Source organism: Manis javanica, chromosome 6 (assembly GCF_040802235.1).
Source record: "Manis javanica isolate MJ-LG chromosome 6, MJ_LKY, whole genome shotgun sequence".
NCBI lineage: Eukaryota > Metazoa > Chordata > Mammalia > Pholidota > Manidae > Manis > Manis javanica.
Genome location: NC_133161.1, coordinates 138,753,312 through 138,776,455, shown reverse-complemented (window position 1 = coordinate 138,776,455; position 23,144 = coordinate 138,753,312). Strand labels below are relative to the sequence as shown.

Below are 23,144 nucleotides of genomic sequence, written 5' to 3'. Positions count from 1 at the left end.
ACCAAAGAGGAGGGGTGTGGGAAGGTGGGTGGGGAGGGAGGGAGAGGGGACTGAGGGGTATTATGTTTAGTACACATGGTGTGGGGGATCACAGGGAGAACAGTATATCACAGAGAAGGGACATAGTGGATCTCTGGCAACTTGCTGCACTGATGGACAGTGACTGCATTGGGGCATTGGGGTATGGGTGGGGACTTGATAATGTGGGTGAGTGTAGTAACCACACTGTTTTTTTTCATGTGGAACTGTCATAAGAGTGTATATCAATCATACCTTAATTAAAAAAATTTTTTTTAAAGTTATAGCTGAAAATCATAGTTTTAGACACCTTCCCATGTGCCTCATACTTGTTGGATGTTTCCAGTCCTCTTGTCTGTTTGACTTTTTCAGGAAGTTGCTTCCAAGCTTAAAAACTAAGAAACCTCGAGAGCTGGTTCTGGTGATCGGAACAGGCATCAGTGCTGCGGTTGCCCCTCAGGTTCCAGCCCTGAAGTCCTGGAAGGGGTTGATTCAGGCCCTACTGGATGCTGCCATTGATTTTGATCTTCTAGAAGATGAGGAGAGCAAAAAATTTCAGAAGTGTCTCCATGAAGACAAGAACCTTGTCCATGTTGCCCATGACCTTATCCAGAAACTCTCTCCAGTGAGTACCCTGTGTGTCCCAGCACCTGCTAGTTCCTAAAACCATGATGTGCATGCTCATTGTAATAGGGTATTCTTTTCTAGCTTGTAGGTTTGCATAACACTTGGCTCTTCTGCAGAATGTCTGTTTTTTTTACCCCATTCAGGATAGTTATCTTGATCCCGCTTCTGTGTGTATGTGTGAACTGATGACATTGATGATGTTGGGACCTTTCTATGTACAAAGAGTAGATTACTGTCTCACTATTGCTGTATTTTGAAATTACTTTTTCTGTACTGACTAGTATAGAAGCTGTGTTCTGTAGCATCCATGCCTCTTAGGGAACCTCAGAAAGATTAGAGATAATTCTTACCATTTTTTGGATGAAGTAGCAGCAGTTTTTTTTTTTTTTTTTTTTTTTTTTTTTTTACAAGTTATCCTTCTTTTATTTTGGACTATGCAAATTTCCATTCTGATTTTCAAGAAATAAAATGTTTTTAAAATTAAAGTTGCTGAACAGGAATAAGAAGAAAAATTGGAGATATTCTCAGTGCCTAATACTGGCGTTCTCACCGACAAAGCAATAAACATATTTTTCAATAGACTGATAAGCAAGATGCTTGTCTGAAAGTATTCTCCAAGTGACACTGGTTTTCATTTCCGGATTCTTTAACCATTTAGATTCTTTTTTTTTTTTTTTTTTTTTTTTTTTTTTTTTTTTTTTTGAGAGGGCATCTCTCATATTTATTGATCAAATGGTTGTTAACAACAATAAAATTCAGTATAGGGGGGTCAATGCTCAATGTACAATCATTAATCCATCTCAAGCCTAATTCTCGTCAGTCTCCAATCTTCTGAAGCATAACGAACAAGTTCTTACATGGTGAACGAATTCTTACAGAGTGAATAAATTCTTGCATGGTGAACATGCAGCAGTTTTTAATGGCAGTTACTCAAAATATTCATAAGGAATTTTGTCTTGTTTTATGAAATTGAGTTGGATACCAAGTCCTAAGTGATTAAAAGGCTTCTTTGTCTTGTTTTGCTTTAAAAAGTCTTAAAAATCAGGATTCACTTGAGATATATTGGGAAATAATAGAGTAGTTAAAGCATTTTCTAAATCTTAGTAATCAGGTGCACCTTGAAAAAAAGAATAGATCCTTAAAAAGTCAGTTGTTGGGATTGATTTTCCCCTCATGTGCTAAGGGTCTGTAAGAAAGAAGTGTCATTAAGAGTTAGCCTAAAAAACAGGCATTTCTAAGTCATTTCCTTCTGGTTCATGACTTATTTCAGAAGGTTAGGGCCTTTTACTTCCTCTTTTCATATCATTGTTCTTTCTTGGGATAAATTGTTGCTAACCTAGAACAATATAAAGAATTAATAGGCTTTAAAGAGCTCAAAGGACCTCCCCCTCGTACCAGATATAAAAATTAACTCAAAATGGATTAAGGGCCTAAATATAAGAGCTAAAAACTATAAAAATCTTAGAAGAAAACATAGGTTTAATGCCTCATGACTTTGTAGTATTTTAAACATGACACCACAGTACAAGCAACAAAAGAAAAAAATTGATAAAGTGAACTTCACCAAAGTTAAAAGCTGTTAGGCTCAAAGAACACTGTCAAGAAAGTGAAGGCAGCCCTCAGTATAGGAGAGCATATTAGAATGTATATGTCTGATAAGCAGTGCAGAATATATAAAGAACTATTATAACTTTAATAATGTAAAGGCAAACAATCCAATTTAAAAATGTCAGAGGGTTTGAACTGACATTTCTCCAAGGAACATATTCAAATGGCCAATTAGCACATGAAAGATGTTCAACATCATTAGTTACTAGAAAAACACAAATCAAAGACACTTGAGATACCACTTCACACTCACTAGGATGGTTAGAATCAAAAACCCAGAAAATAAGTGTTGGTGAGCATGTGGACAAATTGGAACCCTCAGACACTGCTGGGATTATGAAATGCTGTACACAATCTGGAAAGTAGTCTGGCAGTTCCTCAAACAATTAAATACAGAGTCACCATCTAACCCAACAGTTCCACTTCTAGGTATATATCCAAGAAAAATGAAAACATGTCTATACAAAACCTTATAAATGATGTTCATAATATTATTCCTAAGAGCCAAAAGGTGGAAATAACCTAGATGATGTCAGGACCTTTCTGTGTACGAAGAGGAGAATAGATGTCCATCAACTATCAAATGGATGAACAAAAGATCATAGTCATATGGTGGAATATTACTTGCCAATAAAAGGGAATGCAGTACTGATACGTGCTGCAACATGAATGACCTTTAAAACATTTTGCTCTGTGGAAGCCAGTCACAAAAGACCCATGTATGAGATGATTAGCAGTTGTTAGGACCAGCAGGGTATAGTTAAAAGCAAGGAGGTTTCTTTTTGAGATGATGAAAATGTTTAAAAATTGACTGTAATAACAGTTGTACGTATCTGTGAATCTGCAAATAATCATCGAATTGTGCATTTCAAATAGGCAAGTTGTATGTAATGGGAGTCACATAGCTCAATAAAGCTGTTAAAAGTAATAGTAAAAGGATGAAAATGGTTTCTGACTGAAATACTAACCAGTAGAAAGTCAGAGTGGCTATGCTAATACCTGATGAATACAGAGAGGAAAAGGTGATCACAGAGTGCATAGCCAAACAATGTAAGGTGGAAGTACCAAAGAAATGTGCCAGCCAGTTGATGAGTTAAAATGTTATCTTTCTGGAAAAAAAAAAAAGAAAGAGTTCAGGAAGGCAAAGAGTACTGTCTTCTTCCAGAAGGCTAGTCCGTGGATGAGGAAGTCCTGTTTCAAGCAGTGTTGCCATGCCACCTTGTCATCTTGGCTGCAGCCTTCACTAATCCACTGAAACGGTCTCCTGAGAACAGAAGGCATCATTTTGCTAGTTGCGTTAGTAATGATTGAAAGTAATGAGATTTAAAGTCAGTGTCAGTAAGTGTACATAAACATACATCAAACTGGAGTCATTAGTGTTCTTCGGATGAAGACTTAAGTATAGTTTTGGATTAGTGTCAGTTCCACTCAAGTAGCAATTAACCTTTGTCTCAGGCTCCTTTTTATTCTTAAAAAGTTACTGAGACTCTCAAACAACTTTTGTTTATGTGGGTTATGTCTGTCTATAGTTACTGTATTAAAAATTGAGAAATTTAAAAAATACTAATTCATGTAAAAATAACAACCTATTATATGTTAACATAAGTATGATGTTCATGAAAAATAATTATATTTTCCAAAATAAAAAAAATTAGTGAGAAGGATAATATTGTTCCACTGTTTGCAAATCTCTTTAATGTCTCGTTTAATAGAAAACACTGGATTTTCATATCTGCTTTATAACAGTCAAGTGTGTTTGTGTTGTTTCAGTTTCAGTATATGAAAAAGATCAGGTCTCACAGATATGTAGTTGGAAAAGAAAGAAGTATTTTAATAACCTTTTTAGATAATAATAATAGTAATAGTGTAAGTTCATTATTGAACTACACCAAAAAGTCAGCAGTGGCTTCTTCAAGATTAATAACAATATGAAATTTGAAGTCAAATCATATCCATATTAATGGTAATATGGAACCTGAACTTTTCCTATTCTGTTGCATTAAAATCCATAATCTGTCTTGCACTTAGAACGAATCTTTCACCCATGCATGATTTTCTAACATCGTACATTGGTTATTTGGAAAATTGGTTCACTGAGTTAGTTATACGTATCTTCCAGATGTTGACACATTTTACTACACTATATAAACAAAAAAGTTGCATTCATTAATGTCACTGATTTGGAAGCTGTCAAACTCAGGGTGGCAGACAAAAGTTTTAGCAACAATGGCAGCCATGATCAGTTGTTTTCCTCAAAATTACAGGCTGTGTTCGTTTAGTTTTGCAAAAATACCTGAGAATATCCAAATCTGAGTAACTATAGTTTGTCAGTCATTTTTTCAAGTAAAAATGATGTTTGATGAAAAAGGTGGCTAGTTCTGCTGACAGCTCCAATCATCACACTGGTGTTTTGCCTCAAGACAATCCTCCAATTCCAGTCTGCGGCCGAAGTGCTTGGTGCCTATTTCCTGTTTCTTCACACAGAATACTAAAAGGACATGTGCTCAATTAATACATGTGCGTATATTAATACAATTTTTGTTGAGTCACTGTGTTGTATATGTGAAACGAGTATAATATTGTATACTAACTAGACTTCAAAAAAATTCTTGAATAGAAAGATTTTTTTCTTACTCTTAAGTCTTTGGTAGTGAAGAGTACAATGGTTCCTGGCATAATTTGGTTCCACTGTCTTGATTCATGCTAAGGCACCAGCAGTTTTACCTTGCAGTGCTTTTCGTCATCAGTGCAAATATCAACACAGTTTAAAAGACAGATATCACCTTTGATATTATTATGTAAATGATTTTGACTTTGCAGACCCCTTAAAGAATCTTAGGGATCCACAGAGTCCATGGTCACATTTTGAAAACTCCTCTATTAGAAGATATGTAAGAAAAATAGAGGCAACCCATAGGCTTAAAAAAAGGAAAGAGAGCATACGTATTTGGGGAAATTTGAACACTGAGTATTTGATATTAAGGAATTAATATTATTGCATTTTTTAGTTGTGATACTGGTATTAGGGTTTCATTTTATATATAAAGGGGAGCCTTGTCTTTTAAGGAACTATTGCAGTATCTGAATGAAATAATAGGAACTCCTTCAGAAAAACTCAGTGCAGGAGAGAAGGGCAGGGGATAGGGGTGGAAAGGGAGTTTGGATTAAACAAGACCAGCTATGTGTGGTAATTGTTGAAACTGGATGATAGTACACGGGAGGATTTTTTATACTCTTCTTTTTGCTTTTGTGTATATCTGAAAATGTCTTTTTTAAAAGAATGTAGCAACCGTAATATGTCAGGGTTGATAGGCCCATCTACTGAGCCAGCATCTTATAGTAGGAAGTGACATCACTCATTCAGTGCAAAGAGCAATTCAGATTCAGGCTCTGCCATTTACCTGCACTGGGACCCTAGGCAAATCGCTTAACACCTCAGAATCTATTTTTGCAGCTGTAAAGCTTGGGAAATAGTACTTATCTCCTGTGAAGAATAAGTGAGATAATGTATAAAAAGTGTCTGGCATAGAGTAAATACCCATTAAATATTAATATTTAACTTTGGTGAAAAGAGTCAGGATTTTTTTTGCTTTTACTGTGTGTGGATCAGAAACATGAGAGTTACAGGGTGGAAGGAAATGAAGTGGCACTGGATTCAGTTCACTGTTTAAATGAATGAGAAAATGTCCATACATTTGTGTAGGAGTTTGGCATTTCCTTTTGACCATGGGACCTCCTTGTTTGTTTTCATTCCTTTGTCTTTATTTAGTGAGGCCACTAGTGAGAAGTTCAGTTCTAGGGTCACATGCTTCAAAAGAGAAATACGTTCATTTTAAGTCTGAGGAAGTCAGCACAACAACAAAAGCCTCCTTGTTTCCTTTCTAACTGGGTATGAAAGATATAATAAAGAAGTAAGATTAAAAGATAGTTAGCTAAAACAAGTGACACAGGGCATTTATTTCTAGGTTTTAATTTTTTATGTCTTTTCTGAGAAGCAAGAAAATATATTCCACACCCATAATTACCTGGTTGTATACCCAGGTGATTAAACTGGTGCTGGAATATAGTATTATGTAACTATGTGTATGAGTCAGAGAACAGAATGAAATTATCAAATATAAAGAAGTTTTTTAAATCATATTCGTCATTTAATTTTGAACTTAATTTTGCTTAGGTACTGTTTACACACATGGTAGAAATGAAAATGATGTCAAAGATTTACTTATATATACATCATGATATCTTCACTACCACCCATGTCTTTGTCTACCTCCTCTCCCCACACTCATCCCCCATAGGTCACCACTCTTACTAGCTTTTCGAGTATCCTTCCTGTGTTCCTTTGTGCAAAAACAATCAAAATGGGATAATATTTATTCTTACCTCACTGCCTCCATCCCCCACGTCAACAGGTAGCATTCTAGACATACTGTTCTCTATCTTGTTTGTTGTCACAGTGATTCCTGGACATCTTTCCATGCTAGTCTCCTGTGTGTGGGTACTTGACTTGTATTCAGTTTTTAGTGTAACAGATAACACAGCAGTAATGACCTCGTATATGTCATTTCATTTGTTTGCGGTTATATCTGTGAGATATATTCCCAGAAATGGGATTGCAAGATGGTAGGGTAAATGGGTTGTAATTCTGATAGGCAGTAAAGGGGCACCATATTCTCAATAACAAGTCTGGAAAAGTACCCAGTATTCAGTAGTAGTTGACTCTTGTATGTAGTGGAATTCAGTAACTAGGTTTATAAATTCTTCACTGTTTCTGATCAGGTTTCTCACTCTATTTGTTACAATCCCCAGTTGGTTGCCTATTAACTGCTAATATGTGATGTAATTATTTATGCCATTAAGTAATGGGAAAGGACAAAAGTTGAAAAACATGACCCACATTCTTATGGGTCGTGCTGTAAAAGATTTACTCATGTACATTACGACATCTTACTACCACCCATGTCTTTGTCTTCCTCCGGTGAATTATGGGTTGTACCGTCTAGTTCCTGAACCCACAGACGATACACTCCAGTGAGAAGCCTGTCTGGTAGTAGATGTGTGGAACAGTGACTCATAATCAGATAAACTGTGAGGTGTGCCACCATGAGGTAGAGGTGTTGCCTTTGGTGCTCTAATTTTTCTACTGTTTCAATATTTACCATTTATTTGATAGGTAATTAAAGAATTGATAATTTTAGAAAATTCTTTGAAAAATCAGAATTTGGTAAATTGAAGTGTTTTAGGACTCGTTTCACATGGTTCCACGGAAAAAGATCTTTATTTGAGCTTTGTGCTATACAGAGGAAACCAGGCAGGAAGGGGGGCTACTTTGAGGAAGAACCAGAGATAAATAATCTACTTAAGGCAACTAAGTGTAATTACTTGGAGTTCTGAGTGGGAAATACAGGGGCGTTTAAGAACTAACTGTTGCTCTCATAGTATCTGATGAAGTGGTATGCAGGGATAGAATAGGGATCAGCTATTTGTTACAGCACCTGACATAGTTACTTTTCCATTTCAAATTCCTTTTGTCCCAGGGCCCATTTTGTCTTTTTAGTTATAAAGCCAGCTTCCTACCTGAGGGTGATATATACTTCCTCATAGTCCTCAGAGATAACCTATGCATGTTCAAAATGAATCTGGCAAAATATTTATTGAAATAAACTATAAATTAAGAAATACGAAGTGTTTAGACTGGGGAGGATGGGTGGGAAGGGAGGGACAAGGGCAGGAAGAAAAGAAAGGGGGCATTACGATTAGCATGTATAGTGTGGGGAGAGCACGGGGAGGGCTGTGCAACACAGAGAAGACAAGTAGTGATTTTACAGCATCTTACTACGCTGATGGACAGTGACTGTGAACGGGGATGTGGGGGGAACTTGGTGAAGGGGGGAGCCTAGTAAACAGAATTTTCTTCATGTAATTGTAGATTAATGATACCAAAATAAAAAAATTTAAAAAGTAAAAAATAAATAAATAGGAAGTGTTTAGAACTGATTAGTTTTTGGTTTAAATGTAGCAAAATGTAGATTGTTGATAAGCTGTATTATATACTGAGTATTCTACCTAGCAAACCTATAAACGAATTGCTGACTTATGTCAGGGAAGAACACAGGCGGGAGAAGGTAAGCAATTTTCCCTAAATCTTTAGGCACCTATAAAATAATCTAGGATTAAAAAAACTACATTAAGATGCTAAACTACATTAAGAGCTGTCTTTTATTGGTTATTCCCTACATAAGGCAAGTGTAGCAGAAAGTATTTCTCTTTACCCAAGGCCTAATTAGAGGGTGGTTGGTGCTGTGTTTTCTACTCCAGCATTCCTTTAGTCTTGGTGGTAAATCCGTCTCTTGGCCAGGCCTATTTTCTTCATTCTATAAAACACCTAGAGAGTTTATTATGCTTGTTTGTATGTGAAGGAATAAGACTTGTGCTAGGCATTGTGCTGAGCACCTGGCATGTATCCCCCTGTTTTCCTTACTATAATACTGTGAGGCAGACAATATTTTATCTTACTGTATGTACAGAGTATTCTTCAAAAAATTGCTATTACTGTAATTAAAACAAAGGACCTGTCAAAACACCTAGGAATAAATTTTCTCTTTCAAATCCCTCTCCAGCGTACTAGTAATGTTCGATCCACGTTTTTCAAAGACTGTTTATATGAAGTATTTGATGACTTGGAGTCAAAGATGGAAGATTCTGGGAAACAGCTACTTCAGTCAGTTCTCCACCTGATGGAAAATGGAGCCCTGGTCTTAACGACAAATTTTGATAATCTCCTGGAACTGTATGCAGCAGACCAGGGAAAACAACTTGAATCCCTTGACCTTACTGATGAGAAAAAGGTAAAAAGTAGAGGATTAGTCTTTTCTTCAGGCTAGTGGATTGTATCTTCACCAGAAAAATTGTTACTAGTTAGGGTATTATATATGTAGTACAGTTGTGTTTGTAGAGACAGAAAGGGAGATTCTTGTTGGGTTTTTATTTTTTGATTTTTGAGAGAGAAATCAGTGACAGTAAAATGCACAGATCTTAAAACACTTTCAGGTCTGTGCAGTTTGACAATTTCATCCAATTTTAAAGCAAGATGATAGGGAAGTAATTTGAACTGTAAGATGCTCTTTAATGTTTGATAATATCAAGTGGGTGTAATACCAATTTGGAGTTCTCTCTTAGGATATATTCTTCATGGCATCTATTGAAAATGTTGAAAATTACTTTATGAAACTTACTTTATGATGTCTGGAGAACAACTTTCAGCCAAGTGATAGCTGGGTAAGGTCGATATTCGGGGGAAGCCTCAGCCGACTTGTTTTTAATGTAGCCTATTTTATACCTAAACCATCTGACAGTGTTGAATTACAGATGTTGATTTATGTCCACTAAAGAGATAAGTCTTTATTATAATGGTCACCTAAATTGATAAATTGAAATCTAGCTCCAGTAGGACACACTGTAGATATACCAACATTTATTCAATTGATGAAATACAATGAAGCCATAAAAGTGAAAATGTTTGCATTGTCCCAAAAAGATATCAGAGACATAATGATTGAAAAGAAAACAAACAGGTTGTAAACACCACCAGGTCTCATTTGTCCTGCTCTGTACTTTTTGTAATTTTCCTTCTATGCTATGTTTTTCCAGGAGCCTGCCTTTGGTTCCACTTAGAGGCCAGCTGAATAGTGTTTGAAAAGATAAGCGATTCACCCACGGCATTCATTGGCACATACAGCCTCTGCCAGAGTTGAAGCTGTAACACCACTCTGATGATTTGGCTGACTGTGAAGTCAGGTTTTAAAAGGAAATCAGACTTAGAGAAATGGTGCCATGAAGCCTGATTTTCTCTGGCTGAAATGTTTTCTACCCACTACCCCCTTCCTGAAGTATCACCTACCTTGAGAGGCCTCCTCTGACCACCCTATTTAAGAATGCATACTTTATTTCTCTAGAATGTTGTAAGAATAAATTTATACTGTCTCTAGTTCTTGGGAAAATGGAACCATGGAATCCAGGTGTTAACATCAGCATCATCTAAATGATTGTTCCACATTGGAAGTAGCCTTTTAGGTAACCCAGAGGTGACTGAGTGGTTCATTTAATGCTTAACTGCTGAATGGAAAACCACCCTAAAACTGGGATAGTGTGAATCTGTGCTTTCGGTTGGGCTCAGAGGCTTAGGTGGGCAGTTCTGGTTTTGCTGATTACCCACACGGCTGCAGTTGTTCAGTGGCCAGACTGAGGTAGTGGGGTGCAAGATGGCCTCGCTTCCATGCCTGTTGGTGCAGGAAGGTGGCTGGGCCACGCACCTCTAAAAGGCCATGTATCTCTACCAGGCTAGTCCATGCTTCCTGGCATGGTAGCTGGATTCCAAAAGCAGCAAAAGAGAAGTAAAAATTATTGTGCCAATGTTTTTTAAGCTTCTGCTCATGCCATGTTTGCTAATACCCCGTTGGCTAGAGCAAGCCATGTGTTCACACCTGGAAGTGTGACAAAGGACTACAGAAGGGCATGGATGCAAGGAAGCTTGATCTCTGTGATCAGTACTGAAATAGTCATCCATAGCTGTCATGTGTATCAGCAGTGGAAAGGACCCCTCATGTTTCTGCAGATGGTAACAAATAAACTCTAATGTTTGACTTACTACTTTCAAAGAGAAATCACCAGACTTGCTGCCATCAGTCTTTACAGTCATGCCTGAAATGGAAACTGAAAGCACATCAGGTTTTGCATTCTATGATACCATGAAGCTGGAGAGCTATGTCAGAAGCTTAGTCCTCAAAACAGCCCCTTGGCCCCTGGGACCTTGAAGCAAGTGCTTAGCCCTGCCAACCCGGTTGAGTTCTGTTTGTGTTGTGCAGGTCCTAGAGTGGGCTCAGGAAAAGCGGAAGCTGAGCGTCTTACACATCCACGGGGTCTACACCAACCCTAGTGGCATTGTCCTTCATCCAGCTGGGTATCAGAACGTGCTCAGGAACACTGAAGTTATGGTGAGTGGAGCGCATCTTGCTGGGCTCGGGAAAGCCTTCCTGGGAAGCATCTAAATATACCATTGGTCTTTGAGATAGAACATTTTCTTTTCATTAATTAAAATTGGAAGTTCCAGTATTCTTTCCAGTGCTTCTTAGTTTATGGGTGTACGTGCCATCTTAGGAAATGTAGAACAGAACATCTCTTCAGGTATCAAGCTGTAGGATTTCACTTTGTTCGTGATTGACAGCAGCTGATGGCTCTCCATCTTTGGCACCATCTTCACATACAAAGAATACATTATTAGCCTTCTTTGTCTTTTGGTGAATCTATGCTGAAAATAGTTTATGCAGTTTTTTACTGCCCAATCACTACTCGAACATACATTCTAAGGAGATTTTGTGTAAATGGTGATGGGCTTATATTGAGTTACCACATTTATGCATACTTACTGCTTGGTGGAAAGAATTGAAAAAACTTTTGGATAGGGTGGTAAAATGGAGATTTTTTTTTTCTTTGTGAAAAAAACTTGATCTTTTGGGATGCAAGTTTTAGACTTGTTTACACATATTCCAACCAGAAGCACCCTTGGGCCAAGTGATGATATGTGGGGAAAATTCACTGGCCCCAAGCTCTGAAAACAATATATACTGGCTGTTTTCAGGACTGGGTCACTTTGAAAGATAGTATCTTACATGATGAAGCAAAAGAAAAACCAAGAAAATGTGATGTTTTCTAAAGCATTAAGAACTTTTTTTCACCTATTCTTTCCTTGACATGTACTGCCTCTGTCATTGACATTTAGTGATCTCTTGAGAAAAATCATTTCTAATGTTTTTCTATGTATATACACACACACACACTCATATTGATGTTCTAAGTGTCAGACTTTTTTGAGCAAAGCTGGTGTTGGAATTATCTTCTCTGGTGATCCATGATTCAGTTAGTGAAATGAAGAAGTCAAATATGGTGCAGAAAATGGACAGAGTAAGATATATTGAAGACTACTCACTGCCTTATAGCCTCTGGGCACATAGATCTAAAAAATAAATAGGCCGGAAGACCAGGGCCACCCTGGTGAAACCCTGAGTAGAGAGCCTACAGGAGAATGCCAAGTAAAGATAAACTTTTAGACTGATCAGCAAGTTATAGTCGTAAATGATAAGATCAGGTTCCTTCATAGGCCATTTCTGCCCTCTTAAATCTTGGTGAATTGGTCATCACAGTCTGCTAAATGAATCAGGTTAAGACCCTGTAGACTTTTTTGTTTCAGACATGCCTTGTGTGTGTCCTAACGATGTCATTAATTTGTTTCTTTTCCTAAAGGGAGAGATTCAGAAACTCTATGAGAACAAGTCATTTCTTTTCCTGGGGTGTGGCTGGACTGTGGATGACACCACTTTCCAAGCCCTTTTCCTGGAGGCTGTCAAGCATAAATCCGACTTAGAACATTTTATGCTGGTTCGGAGAGGAGATATAGATGAGTTCAAGAAGTTTCGAGAAAACATGCTGGACAAAGGGATTAAAGTCATCTCCTATGGAAATGAATATGCTGATCTTCCAGAATATTTCAAGCGACTGACGTGGGAGATCTCCACAAGGGGTGGAACAGGTAAGATCTGTTTTGAGACTGTGAGGATCAGAGAGCATGTATGTATATGTGGTGGGTAAAATTATTACCAAGATGAGGAATATAATCTTAACCAAAATATGAAGGGAGATCCTGGTTATTCTTCAGGTGAGACTAAAATGCCATTTGGATAGTAGGAAAATGGACACACACATATCCAGCATTGCAGTGTAGAAATAGGATGCATGAAAAAATGTTCAGTCACCTGAGTTATCAATGAAATGCAGTTAGAATTTAGGTTTCAAAATAGAGAAGAATGATAACTGAGTTTTGGCTAAGGCTGTGTAGAAAGAAATATATTCATGTAGTGTTGGTGGGAAAGTAAAGTTAGTACAGGTTGTTTGAAGGGGGAATTGGGAATATGTTCGAAATTTAAAAACTTCCAATCCAGAAATCCCACTCAATATAATTTATCTTAAGGGAAATTTCTCCTAAGGAGGTAACTGGATAATTACACAATTACACATACCAATTACACAAAGGTATAGGTGTGGGAATGTAATCAGTGTAGTATATAATGGGAAAAGTTGGATTCTGTAAATACACTGATTATTTTAATTGATGAAAAACACTGAGCCATAAAGAGAGAAAATGTTTTATGCCCAAAAAGATGTCAGAGACATGATACCGTGAGTGAAGAAAAAAAAGATCATAAATCATCAACTCTGGTCAATCCCTTTCATACAAAATTATAGATGTATTCTATTTTCATTTGTGTGTATGTATAGAGAAATATGTAGGACGATGTTTACCAAATAGCTGTGGTTATCGTCATGCAGTAGAAAAGGTGTTTTTTTTTAATATTTTGTTTCTCATTAGCTTTTCTACAATAATTATGCATTATCTTTATAAGCAGAAAAAACCCACAGTTTAAAAATGCTATTTTGGAAACTGTTATGGTGGCATTAAGGTCAGCAGTTAGGGGTACCACTCACTCGATAATTTACCTGAAGTTCTAACAAGAAAGCTAAATGGGGATAAAGGTCCAGTTTCTTAATGGCCTCAAGGCAAGTTCCTAATAACATGCAAAATTTTTTGGTATCCTAAATTGAAGAATGCTTTTGAAAACTTTACTTTGAAGAAAGCCAAGCCCCAGGGTCTGGCCATTCTGACTAATTACCCAGTTCCAAAGAACCTTTGCCATTGTCCATAGAATATGTTCTTGAAAAGATACATCTTAATATGTATTTTCACTGTCAATCTCAGTGCAGCTTAGCAGGCCTTTTAAGCTACAGAAAATTTAATGTAGAGAGAACTTTTCCTAATTCTAATAATCATTCCCAGATTTCTTTTCTGAATCAGATTGCTTCAAGTGGAATTCTCCTGTAATGAGAGAATCACTCCATGGCTATACTTTGATGGAACAAGATTTGTAAAAGGCATCACTGTAACTGAACACTGAAAACTATGTCTACCCTTTCTCCAGAAGACTTTAGAAAACCCTTAGAAAGACAAACCTCTCAGTTTCTTTTGTGAAAAGTTTTTCTTTCCTGCGGCTACATTTTCTGCTGTCCTGCTGTGTTTCAGATTCTTTTGCTGTTTGCCCACAGTTAAGACTTTCACTGGGCTTTTCTAGTGGGCATATTCTATTTTCACTAAATGAGAGGCACATCCCAAGCTCTACATACTTCTTTTGATCAGCATTCTGAAATCTTCTACCCATGGAAGATGCTAAAATTGAAAACATCAAAATCCCTCTGGACAGCTGTTCCTGTTATATGAAATCTTTTGATAAAATTCATCGGAAGTGTTCTAGAGTGGCACAAGTTCTTTTATTAGCCACGTAGGCTTCCTGCCAGAGTGGCTTTCCCCTAAGTTGTCACTCATGAGGTATTCTGAATTTTTAAAAATCAAGGATTTTTAATTTGATCAGGGGGCTTTATTAGAACAGTCAGCCTAGTTTGTGACTTGAAATCTAACAGAGCAATTTCAGGTTACAAACATTTCATTCTGAGACCAGTCAAGCTTACCCGGGTCTTCCATGTTTTGAGTCTCTGTAGGTAAAAACTGTTCTGAGGTAAGAGGTCTTTTGCTCTTTTTTAACTCTGAGCGTTTGCTATGTGCCTGGTATTGTGCTGTGTATCCACTTTTGCATAGTGAAAAGTACTTGGTCAAAAAATATTTTCTAGGTGTTCACCATGTAAGAACTTATTCACTATGTAAGAATTCGCTCACCATGTAAGAACTTGTTCGTTATGCTTCAGAAGATTGGAGACTGACGAGAATTAGGCTTGAGATGGATTAATGATTGTGCATTGAGCATTGACCCCCCTATACAGAATTTTATTGTTGTTAACAACCATTTGATCAATAAATATGAGAGATGCCCTCTCAAAAAAAAAATATATATATATATATATATATTTTCTAGGATCTGGTACATTTCAGAAAAATGAGGTAATGGGGTAAAGACAAATGATTATTTTCTAATTCTTACCATAAGTTATTTTGGTATATTTCCAGTTAGCGATTTCCCCTGTGCATTTTGTCATGCATAGTTGTAAACAGATGTACATGTCTTGGTACTTCCTCACTGGTGCATCATACATTTTCCCATAACTGTTATTTTTAATGTTATAATCCATTGTGGATGTTATAGTTTACCTAATGACTCCCATTAGAGAATTTCTAATTTTTTCTGTTTAGTGTTGGAATGAATGAGATCTTCATCCCTAGTGTTTTCTTTTGCCAGTGATTTCTTTAGGATAGGTTCTCACTGCAATTAATTACTAGGTCAAATGGCAAGAACATTTTGGTGGTTCTGCTAAAGTGCTTTCTAAGAGGGGAATACTAATTTGTCTAAGTGCTGTACCTTTTATTTATTTATACTCTAAATTGGTGTTATTTCTGATTTCTATTTTCTTCTACTTGAATCTGCGCACTTGAACGCTGCTCCCCATCCCTGGTCGGACTGAATTTTTTTTAACCTCAGGTTGGCATTCTAGTTAGGGACACTCTGCCCTTGTAAAATGTTTTGTTCACAATGTTTGTGTGCTCAGGGCTCAGGGACCTTACTGTTTCCATTATTTAATACAATAGTCAGAAGACTAATCCAGCTTATTCTCCTGCCTCGTTTTCAGCAGTGTGTTCATTACTAAATAATGCCGTCCTTAGACCACGTGCTTTCATCTCCATGTAGTTGGTTGGTTTTGTTATTAATAGTTGTAGCTTTTGGGTCTGCTCTGATACTGATGTTAACATTCTGTTTAGCAGGGATGGTGAGAGGTCAGCTAAATGGCTCATCTGCAGCACAGTGAAGGAAGAGGTACCATTTCCCGTTGTTTGTCAATTTGTGAGCTTAGTGAAGACCTCAGACAATGATTTACTTTTCCTACTTATGAGTTTGTTTTCCTATCAAGTCTACTACAAAATTCCTAGTATCTCTTAAGTCTAGTTTTCTGAAGGGTTAAGTTTGATTTAAATACCTGCAGTTTCGGATGTATAAACCTGTTTTGTACAACTTCGTTTTATTCTCGACCTTTTCTTTCTCTCCACAGACTGTAGTACATGAAAGGGCTACAGAAATCACGGCCAGTAGACCAAGCTATAAGGCCTTACCGCGGACAGGGTTTAACCAGTAAACTTACAAGAACCTAACACAGCTCCTGGGAAGCACCAAAACCTAGAGGTTGAAGGTTGGGGATAAAGGGGAGGTTGTGAGTAAATGTTCCAGTATAATCCTTCATGCCTGCTGGTTCTTGATCTTCTGCGGCCTGTTCCGGTTCAACGATACCCAACTGACAACGGGACCCAAATGCAGCCCCCACCCCACCCCCAGCTGAACATGCCTGTGTCCACACAGCAGATCAATGTGATACGTCCACTGACTGGCTGCAGCTCTGCATGAAGGATGGGCTCTAGATGCTGTGGAATTCCCATGGCCCTTGCAGTTTTGTACTCTATACCTGGTTTTTCAATTAGGCTTAATGGCTTTTTTAAGACATGACTTGAAGCTCTAGTTTTCTAGATCTTTTACAGTGTACAGTATTTTACATAATTGAGCTGTATTAAAAGCTTGTTCATTTACTTCCCATTTAAAAGCTCTTTTAGAGTCACTTCAGGTAACTCCTAGCCTGCAAAGGTACTAACAGACCCTATACTTGTAACTCGGTCTATCTTCTCTCACCATGGGTGGTCTCCTTTCATGACAACCATTTATTTTTACCTGATTCCTCAGTGTTACCAGTTACTGCTTTCTCCTCTTACCATAAACTCCGGAACTAGTTAGTGTGATGTGGGACTTCCATTTTGCATCCTAGATAAAATAACTGTGAGACGTAAAAGGCAGTTTATTTATGAAATTTATTTTCTTATATAAATTAATGTATTTCTCTGGGCAGACAGCCTTCACCTTATTGCACTAATAGCACATCTGTAATACAAGCTACAGGACGAGTCTTAACAAGAGGTTTGTGTTCTTTAATGTAGCACTTGTCTACCAGGCACTGTGGAGAGGATGAGAAGCCAGGATCCGCTCAGGAGGTGGGGGGTGCAAAAGTCTGTACCCTTCTGAAATTAGTTTTCTCCCAGGAAGGGGAACATGCAAAGCTCACATCTGGATTCTGGGTAGCGGGAAGAGTTGGGAGCTGAGAAGCCCAATGTGGCAATGCAGCTTGGCTTCGTTTCTGAGGGGAGCGGGGACTCACCTTTCACTCACTTGTAACAAACCACTCTGGCCTAGTCAATGCTTTAGGAAAATACCAAGGATGGGGTCATCATCAGAACTAGCAGCAATTGAGAGCAGGCCATACACTGCCACAGTGTGGTGGGCATCATCCTGGCTCCTAGAAGCCCTAGCCTAGGGAGAGGTGCCGCTCAAGACTCAGAGCTGGCTCTGGAAGTCTCTTAACCGAATGCAGCCGGGACTCCAAACTGCTGGTTATGCTCAGACATCCCGTGAGCACACCAGTCTGCAGAGCTCAGGTGCTGGCTCTTCCCACTGTGGGTCAGAACTGTAATGAGACCAAGTTTGTGGGCAGACTGAAGGGGGTGCCTGAGTAGGAGGGGGGAGGACCATGGGGAGGGAGCGGAGGGCAGTCACCCTCACATGATTAGGCCTTCCCCACAGACGGCGGTGGGGCTGGGCAGGGAGTGGGGTTAGGAGCCTCAAGACCCTGGGGCGTCCCTCCCTCTGCCTTTGCACTACATTGAAGACAAGTTGCTCACATACTCTAAAGCACATTCTTGATACAGGAATAGGGGCTTTGGGGAAAGCGGTGATTTGGTATCAGGCAAGAGCCATGTTAAGCCTTCATGAGGGCAGCCACCACAGCCTTGGCGTTGAGACTACGTAGGTCACAGTAGGTCTGGCCAGTGCCCACAAAGACGATGGGTTTGCTTGTGATGTAGGTCATAGAAATAGCAGCTCCCACCTAAAGTGTAAACAGGGGGTACCCAATCACCTCAAGACCACTTTTTAGTTAGGGAGGGCCCTAACAGGAAGCTCTGGAGCCTACTCATCCAAGCTTCAGCTCCCTTGTGAAGGACTGCCATTCCTCCTTGTCTCACTTTGTCCCGTGTCACCCATATTTACCTTGTCATCAATGGTATCAAATTTGGTAAGGACAATGCCATCGATGAGCCGAGGTGTCTGAGCCATAGAATGGTCAGCCAAGGCTCTATTGAATTTGACCTGGAAAGGAGAAAGGTGACAATGAGCACCTAACTGGCTAAAACTGAGGCTAGAAAGAGCACCAGGCCCTAACCCTCACCAGCTGGTCCACGGCCTCATTGCCTACTAAGGCCTCCCCTACAAACAGCACCAAGTCAGGCATGTTGACAGTAATGAGCTTGGCCAGGGCAGTCATCAGAGGGGCATTGTCTTGCATGCGGCCAGCTGTGTCCACCAGCACCACATCAAAGCCTTGGTTACGGGCTAGAGAGAAAAACAGTGGTCAACTCAAAACTGGACTGTCGTCATGCTCCTTTCCAGCTTCCTCTCAGAAGTGCTCACTATAGTAAAAGCCTATCTGTTCACTTTTTTGGACTCTGGATCTGGTTACAAAGTACAGGGAGAAAAACTAGTCTGTGCTGGGCCATCAATCATATCCAGGAAAAGAATGGCAGTGAGATACAGGTGACTACTTAAATAGAGGTTTCTTTGGTTGGGATACATTAGCTTCGCCTGCAACTATACCCATTACCCAAAAGCAGAGGATGGCAAGTCACTAATCCTGACTTGATCAGTAAGTTGATAGTAGGGTAACCTTACTCCTCTGCAAATGCCAAGGGAACCCAAAGAGGACAGGGACCCAGAGAAGGTCCCACACTTCTGGTGCACTGTACCAAAGGCAATCGCTTCCATGGCAATGCCTGCAGCATCCTTGCCGTAGCCCTTTTCAAACAACTGCACCATGGTGCGGCCACTGTGGTTCTCAGGCGGGTGTAGGGCACTCAGACGCCGGGTGTGTGTACGCAGCTGCTCGACGGCCCCCGCCCGAAACGTGTCACAGGCAGCAATGAGGACACTGAAGCCATTCTCTAACAGCCAGAAGGAAATCTGTGCAAGAGACAAAGGTGACTAGGACTGCTGAGAGGTGGAGAGTGTAGAAAGGGTGTCAGGCTGGAAAGTGCACCGACCTTAGCAAGATTAGTAGACTTCCCCACTCCATTCACACCACAGAAGGTGACAACGTAAGGGCGCTGATGACGCTGGGCATCCATGATATCCCGCAGCATGTCTACACGACGCTGGGGCTGCAGAATCTGCACCAGGGACTCCTGAAGAGCTTGCTTTACTGTGGAAGTCACCGCTGAAAGGGGGGAGGAGGTGCCTCCATGAAACCCAAGGAATGTACTCCAGGAACGCCCAACACCTTTCTGAGCTAAGGGAACAAGGATCTTGCTCCAGGATTCCACACCATATCTGATACTGTCCAAAGCACTTCACAAGTATTAACTCATTTAATCCTCCCAATAATTCTAGTATACTAATCTACTGTAGGGGTTTCTAAGTTAAGGAATTTGCCAAGTTACACACCAAAGAATGGAGATCAACGTACTTAACCACCTGGTACGCATAATGCTCTGAGCACCTCCTAGTTCAGGGAGATACTTACTGCTGAATGTTCCCATCACCTTCCCTTCCAGCTTGTTGGCCACAGATTCACAGAGCTGAACTGCAATGTCTGCTGCCACATTCTTAGCTGAGGAGACATGAACAGGTGTGTTGTGTGTGCCATGTCAACAGTGAACAACGCTTAGGGTGCAACTGAGAAACAAGTCGTTCTACTATCCATCAACCCTGCCCCATAAACTTAAGTCCTCCTGGAATTCCCCAGAACTTACCAATGAGATGATCACGCATCTTGTCCAGCACAGATTCCATGTCCTCACGACTCAAGCTCTTGGAACCCACAAGGCCCTTCAGCATCCCAAACATGCCACCCAGAGTCCCCTTGGTAGCACTGCAGGCACAGGAGATCACAGGTACACACAGACCCAGGGGCAGATATCAAGTCTCATCTGCTCTGAAGACACATACTACCCACCACCTGGAAGTCCCCTACCTAGGTTTGGTGGAGTTCTGAGTGGCCTCCTCATCGTCAGAGCTGCTGCAGTCCAGGTCCTGAAGTTGCCCCCCAGGGCCAGTCCCTCGAATCTGGGGGTGTGGGGAAATGAAGATGGATCGGGAACATGAGGGCTCTGAGGTTTAAAAAGCCTTGTCTATACTGCTCTGCCTCTAATGGAAGGCAGATGTTAACACCCCCTCCCCTGTTCAGAAGGTCAGAGGTACTGCCCTCCTAGTCTCCACTTCCTCCCCGAGTTCTCATCCATGGTAACTGCTACTCTGCCCCCTGCTGCCTCTTACCAAGTTGATGTCCTCAGGTGGGGCAACCTCCGGAGCTCCGTTGGTGGTGGGTGTGCTATAATCCAAGACTTCCTTGTTAGCAGAGCCACCCAGTGCCCACACCCGGGGCGCTTTCTTGCCCTTCTCCTTTGGAGCATCAGACTTCGAGGACTTGCTGAAAACGAATTACAGCACAGATGGCTGTGGTGGCGAAGTAGGAAAGGAAACACCCCATCAAAAGCCAGAGACAAGAACTCTTTCCTCCAACATGGTAGATAAATAGTATTTATGGCAAAAGTTAGGATGCTCACCTGGACCTCTCCATACCTCTCCCATGCTTCTGAATGAACTCCTCTCGCTTCCTGCGTATCAGCTCCTCTTTGGAAAGTTCGACCCCATTCTCAGGCCCCGCTGGGACACCTGATTTTTCTGTAGAGGCTGCTTTGCTGGGAGCTGAAGAGCAATCAGAACCTGTTGGGAGAAAACTCACTGGAAAAAGGCCAAATTCCAACAAAATGGACAATGGGAAAAAGTTCTCCAAATCCTTAAGAGGAAACTAGGAGCAAACATCTTGGGGATCACAAGGACTGGAGGTGATAGAGTACAGGGCCTTTGAACAAGAGAGAGAAGCAATGACAAAGGGACAAGGCACCACATCAGTACTTCCGACCACTTGAACAACTCTGCATGCCTGAGTTCGTCCATGGAGCTCAAACTCACCCTCTTTCTTGGCTCCCTTGCTTTTTTTGCTGTTCTTTGCTTTTTCCTTGGTCTTTTCACCCCGTGTCTCAATCATGGATCTCACAGGTTTCTTGGCCTTTTCAGAATCTTCAAATTTCTTCATTGTAGTGGGAGCACGGATCTTACTGCTCTCCTCTGCTTCACTGAAGAGAAACTGAGGATGGTCAAAGTCCACAGACAGGACCCTCATATCAAGAAGACCACACTAGACTGAGCATAAAATTTAGGAGTGTCCTTCAATATACAATTTACTACCCTTGAACTGCCCTCTGGAAGGAAGGGAGCACAACAAGTCATGGAAATTGATTTTGGAGAGGGGAGGCCTCTCACCGAAGGAGCCGCAGGAAGTCATTCTGGAAATCAAAAGTGCCATTCAATAGACTTAATGCACTTTGCTGTTGAATCTCCGTGCGGTACTTGTCTCGAAACAGCCGGTGCACATCGTCTATCAATTTGTCTACATATGTCAGTGTTAGGATCTTCTGAAAACCAACCTGTTTAGGGAAAGAAAGAGAGCCAACAGTTCTGCTTACATGCCGGCCCAGCACAGAGGGACACCAACTCAACCCAGGCCTCCAGAGACTGGCTCAGCCACCTGGCAGGTTTCCCTGACCTGAGGGCCAGCCAAGTTTTCTGATAGGGCCCAGGAGCTTCCTCCCTTTCCCCCTCCACCCTCCTTGTCTTCTCAGTTACTTCATCATACACACTGGGTGCAATGAATAAGGGTTCTCTCAATAACCTGGAGTATGTTGAGAAAGAAATCGTTGCCCCTCTAAAATGCCTGCACTTACCACAAACACCAGCTCAAACTGGTTGTCCAGTTTATACTTGAGTGTGAGTGCCTCATGGGTGAAGTTGTTGTTACCTCCTCTTTCCTGGAAAAAGAGTATGTCTCAGCATTCACACCATTCCCAGAAACCCAGACTTGGGCCCCTCCAGGATTACCTCTGGGAAAGAACCAGATATTCCCCCAAAGTCAAGCCTGTTCCCAGGGCAAGAGGAGGCTGCTGGGGCATTACTCTAGCGCTCCATCAGAGAGAAAGGGAGATACCATTGTTGGGGAAAACGGGAAAAGAGGTGAAAGGGAAGCCAACACACCGTGGGAGCCAATAGGGAAGCGGTCCTTATATAAACAACCAGATTTGCTACAGCTGTACACTATGTACAGTTTTTGAAAGGCATTTTTCCATCCATTATCTGACCCGGCCTTCGAAATGACAGAAACCCAAGCTCTTGGGGGGTGAATGGAGAAAACTATGGGGGCCGGAATCCTGCTAAGAGTCCCAAAAAGCCGAAGGGGACGGGGCGTAGCAAAGTTGAGGGACAGTCTGAAGGGGGCGGGAGGAGTAAGTGGAGTCCCGGTGGCGAGTGAGCGGCCAGTTTTGAGGTGGGAGGAGAGTGCGGGAAGGAGGCGCGGGATCAGTAGAAGGGGCTTTGGGCCGGATCAAGGGGATGAGCGCGGAGTTCTGAACCCGCGGGGGCGGTACCTGCAGAAGCACGGAACGAATCAACGCGTTAACGGGCCCGGTGCAAGAGTCGCTCACGCCCTGGAAGCACCAGAGCACGAGCCCGCCCTTGGAGAAAATGGTGAAGAAGTCGAGCATGGCGGCAGCGGGAAAAGAACCGGGACCGGCGCCGGGAACTCAGGCCGCGATCGCCGCCTCTTCCTGCTGCGCCAAGCACGGGACACGTCACACCAACAGCCCCGGAAACCAGCTCCGCCGCACTTCCGTTCAGAAGAGGGTTCCCGGCCCACCT

The 23,144-nt window shown here is 40.9% G+C and overlaps 2 protein-coding genes across 12 annotated transcripts in view; one reads left to right on the top strand and one right to left on the bottom strand.

Moving 5' to 3' along the window:
* The window catches only part of FAM118B (family with sequence similarity 118 member B), a 42,337-nt gene extending 25,441 nt beyond the window's left edge, over positions 1–16,896 (top strand). For 9 of the 11 annotated variants that reach the window (XM_073239515.1, XM_073239510.1, XM_073239514.1 and 6 more), the window contains 6 exons: positions 391–643; positions 8,874–9,101; positions 11,118–11,246; positions 12,553–12,838; positions 16,067–16,121; positions 16,354–16,896. In XM_073239515.1, coding sequence (XP_073095616.1) covers positions 391–643; positions 8,874–9,101; positions 11,118–11,246; positions 12,553–12,838; positions 16,067–16,113 — 943 coding nt within the window. In that variant the 3' untranslated portion in view covers positions 16,114–16,121; positions 16,354–16,896. The remainder of the gene's footprint in view (positions 1–390; positions 644–8,873; positions 9,102–11,117; positions 11,247–12,552; positions 12,839–16,066; positions 16,122–16,353) is intronic. The other 2 variants (XM_073239518.1, XM_073239519.1) reach the window with 2 other exon arrangements.
* A 243-nt stretch (positions 16,897–17,139) lies between these two features.
* Positions 17,140–23,118, bottom strand: SRPRA (SRP receptor subunit alpha). The gene is made up of 14 exons (XM_017663305.3): positions 22,874–23,118; positions 22,178–22,261; positions 21,717–21,880; positions 21,366–21,529; positions 20,957–21,116; positions 20,667–20,820; positions 20,365–20,456; positions 20,144–20,262; positions 19,915–20,001; positions 19,436–19,608; positions 19,142–19,355; positions 18,568–18,731; positions 18,390–18,488; positions 17,140–18,228 (listed from the first exon to the last, which is right to left on the bottom strand). Exons 1-14 carry the CDS (start codon positions 22,988–22,990, stop codon positions 18,100–18,102), a joined length of 1,920 nt encoding a protein of 639 aa, XP_017518794.1. The 5' UTR covers positions 22,991–23,118; the 3' UTR covers positions 17,140–18,099.
* Positions 23,119–23,144: the final 26 nt, after the last annotated feature.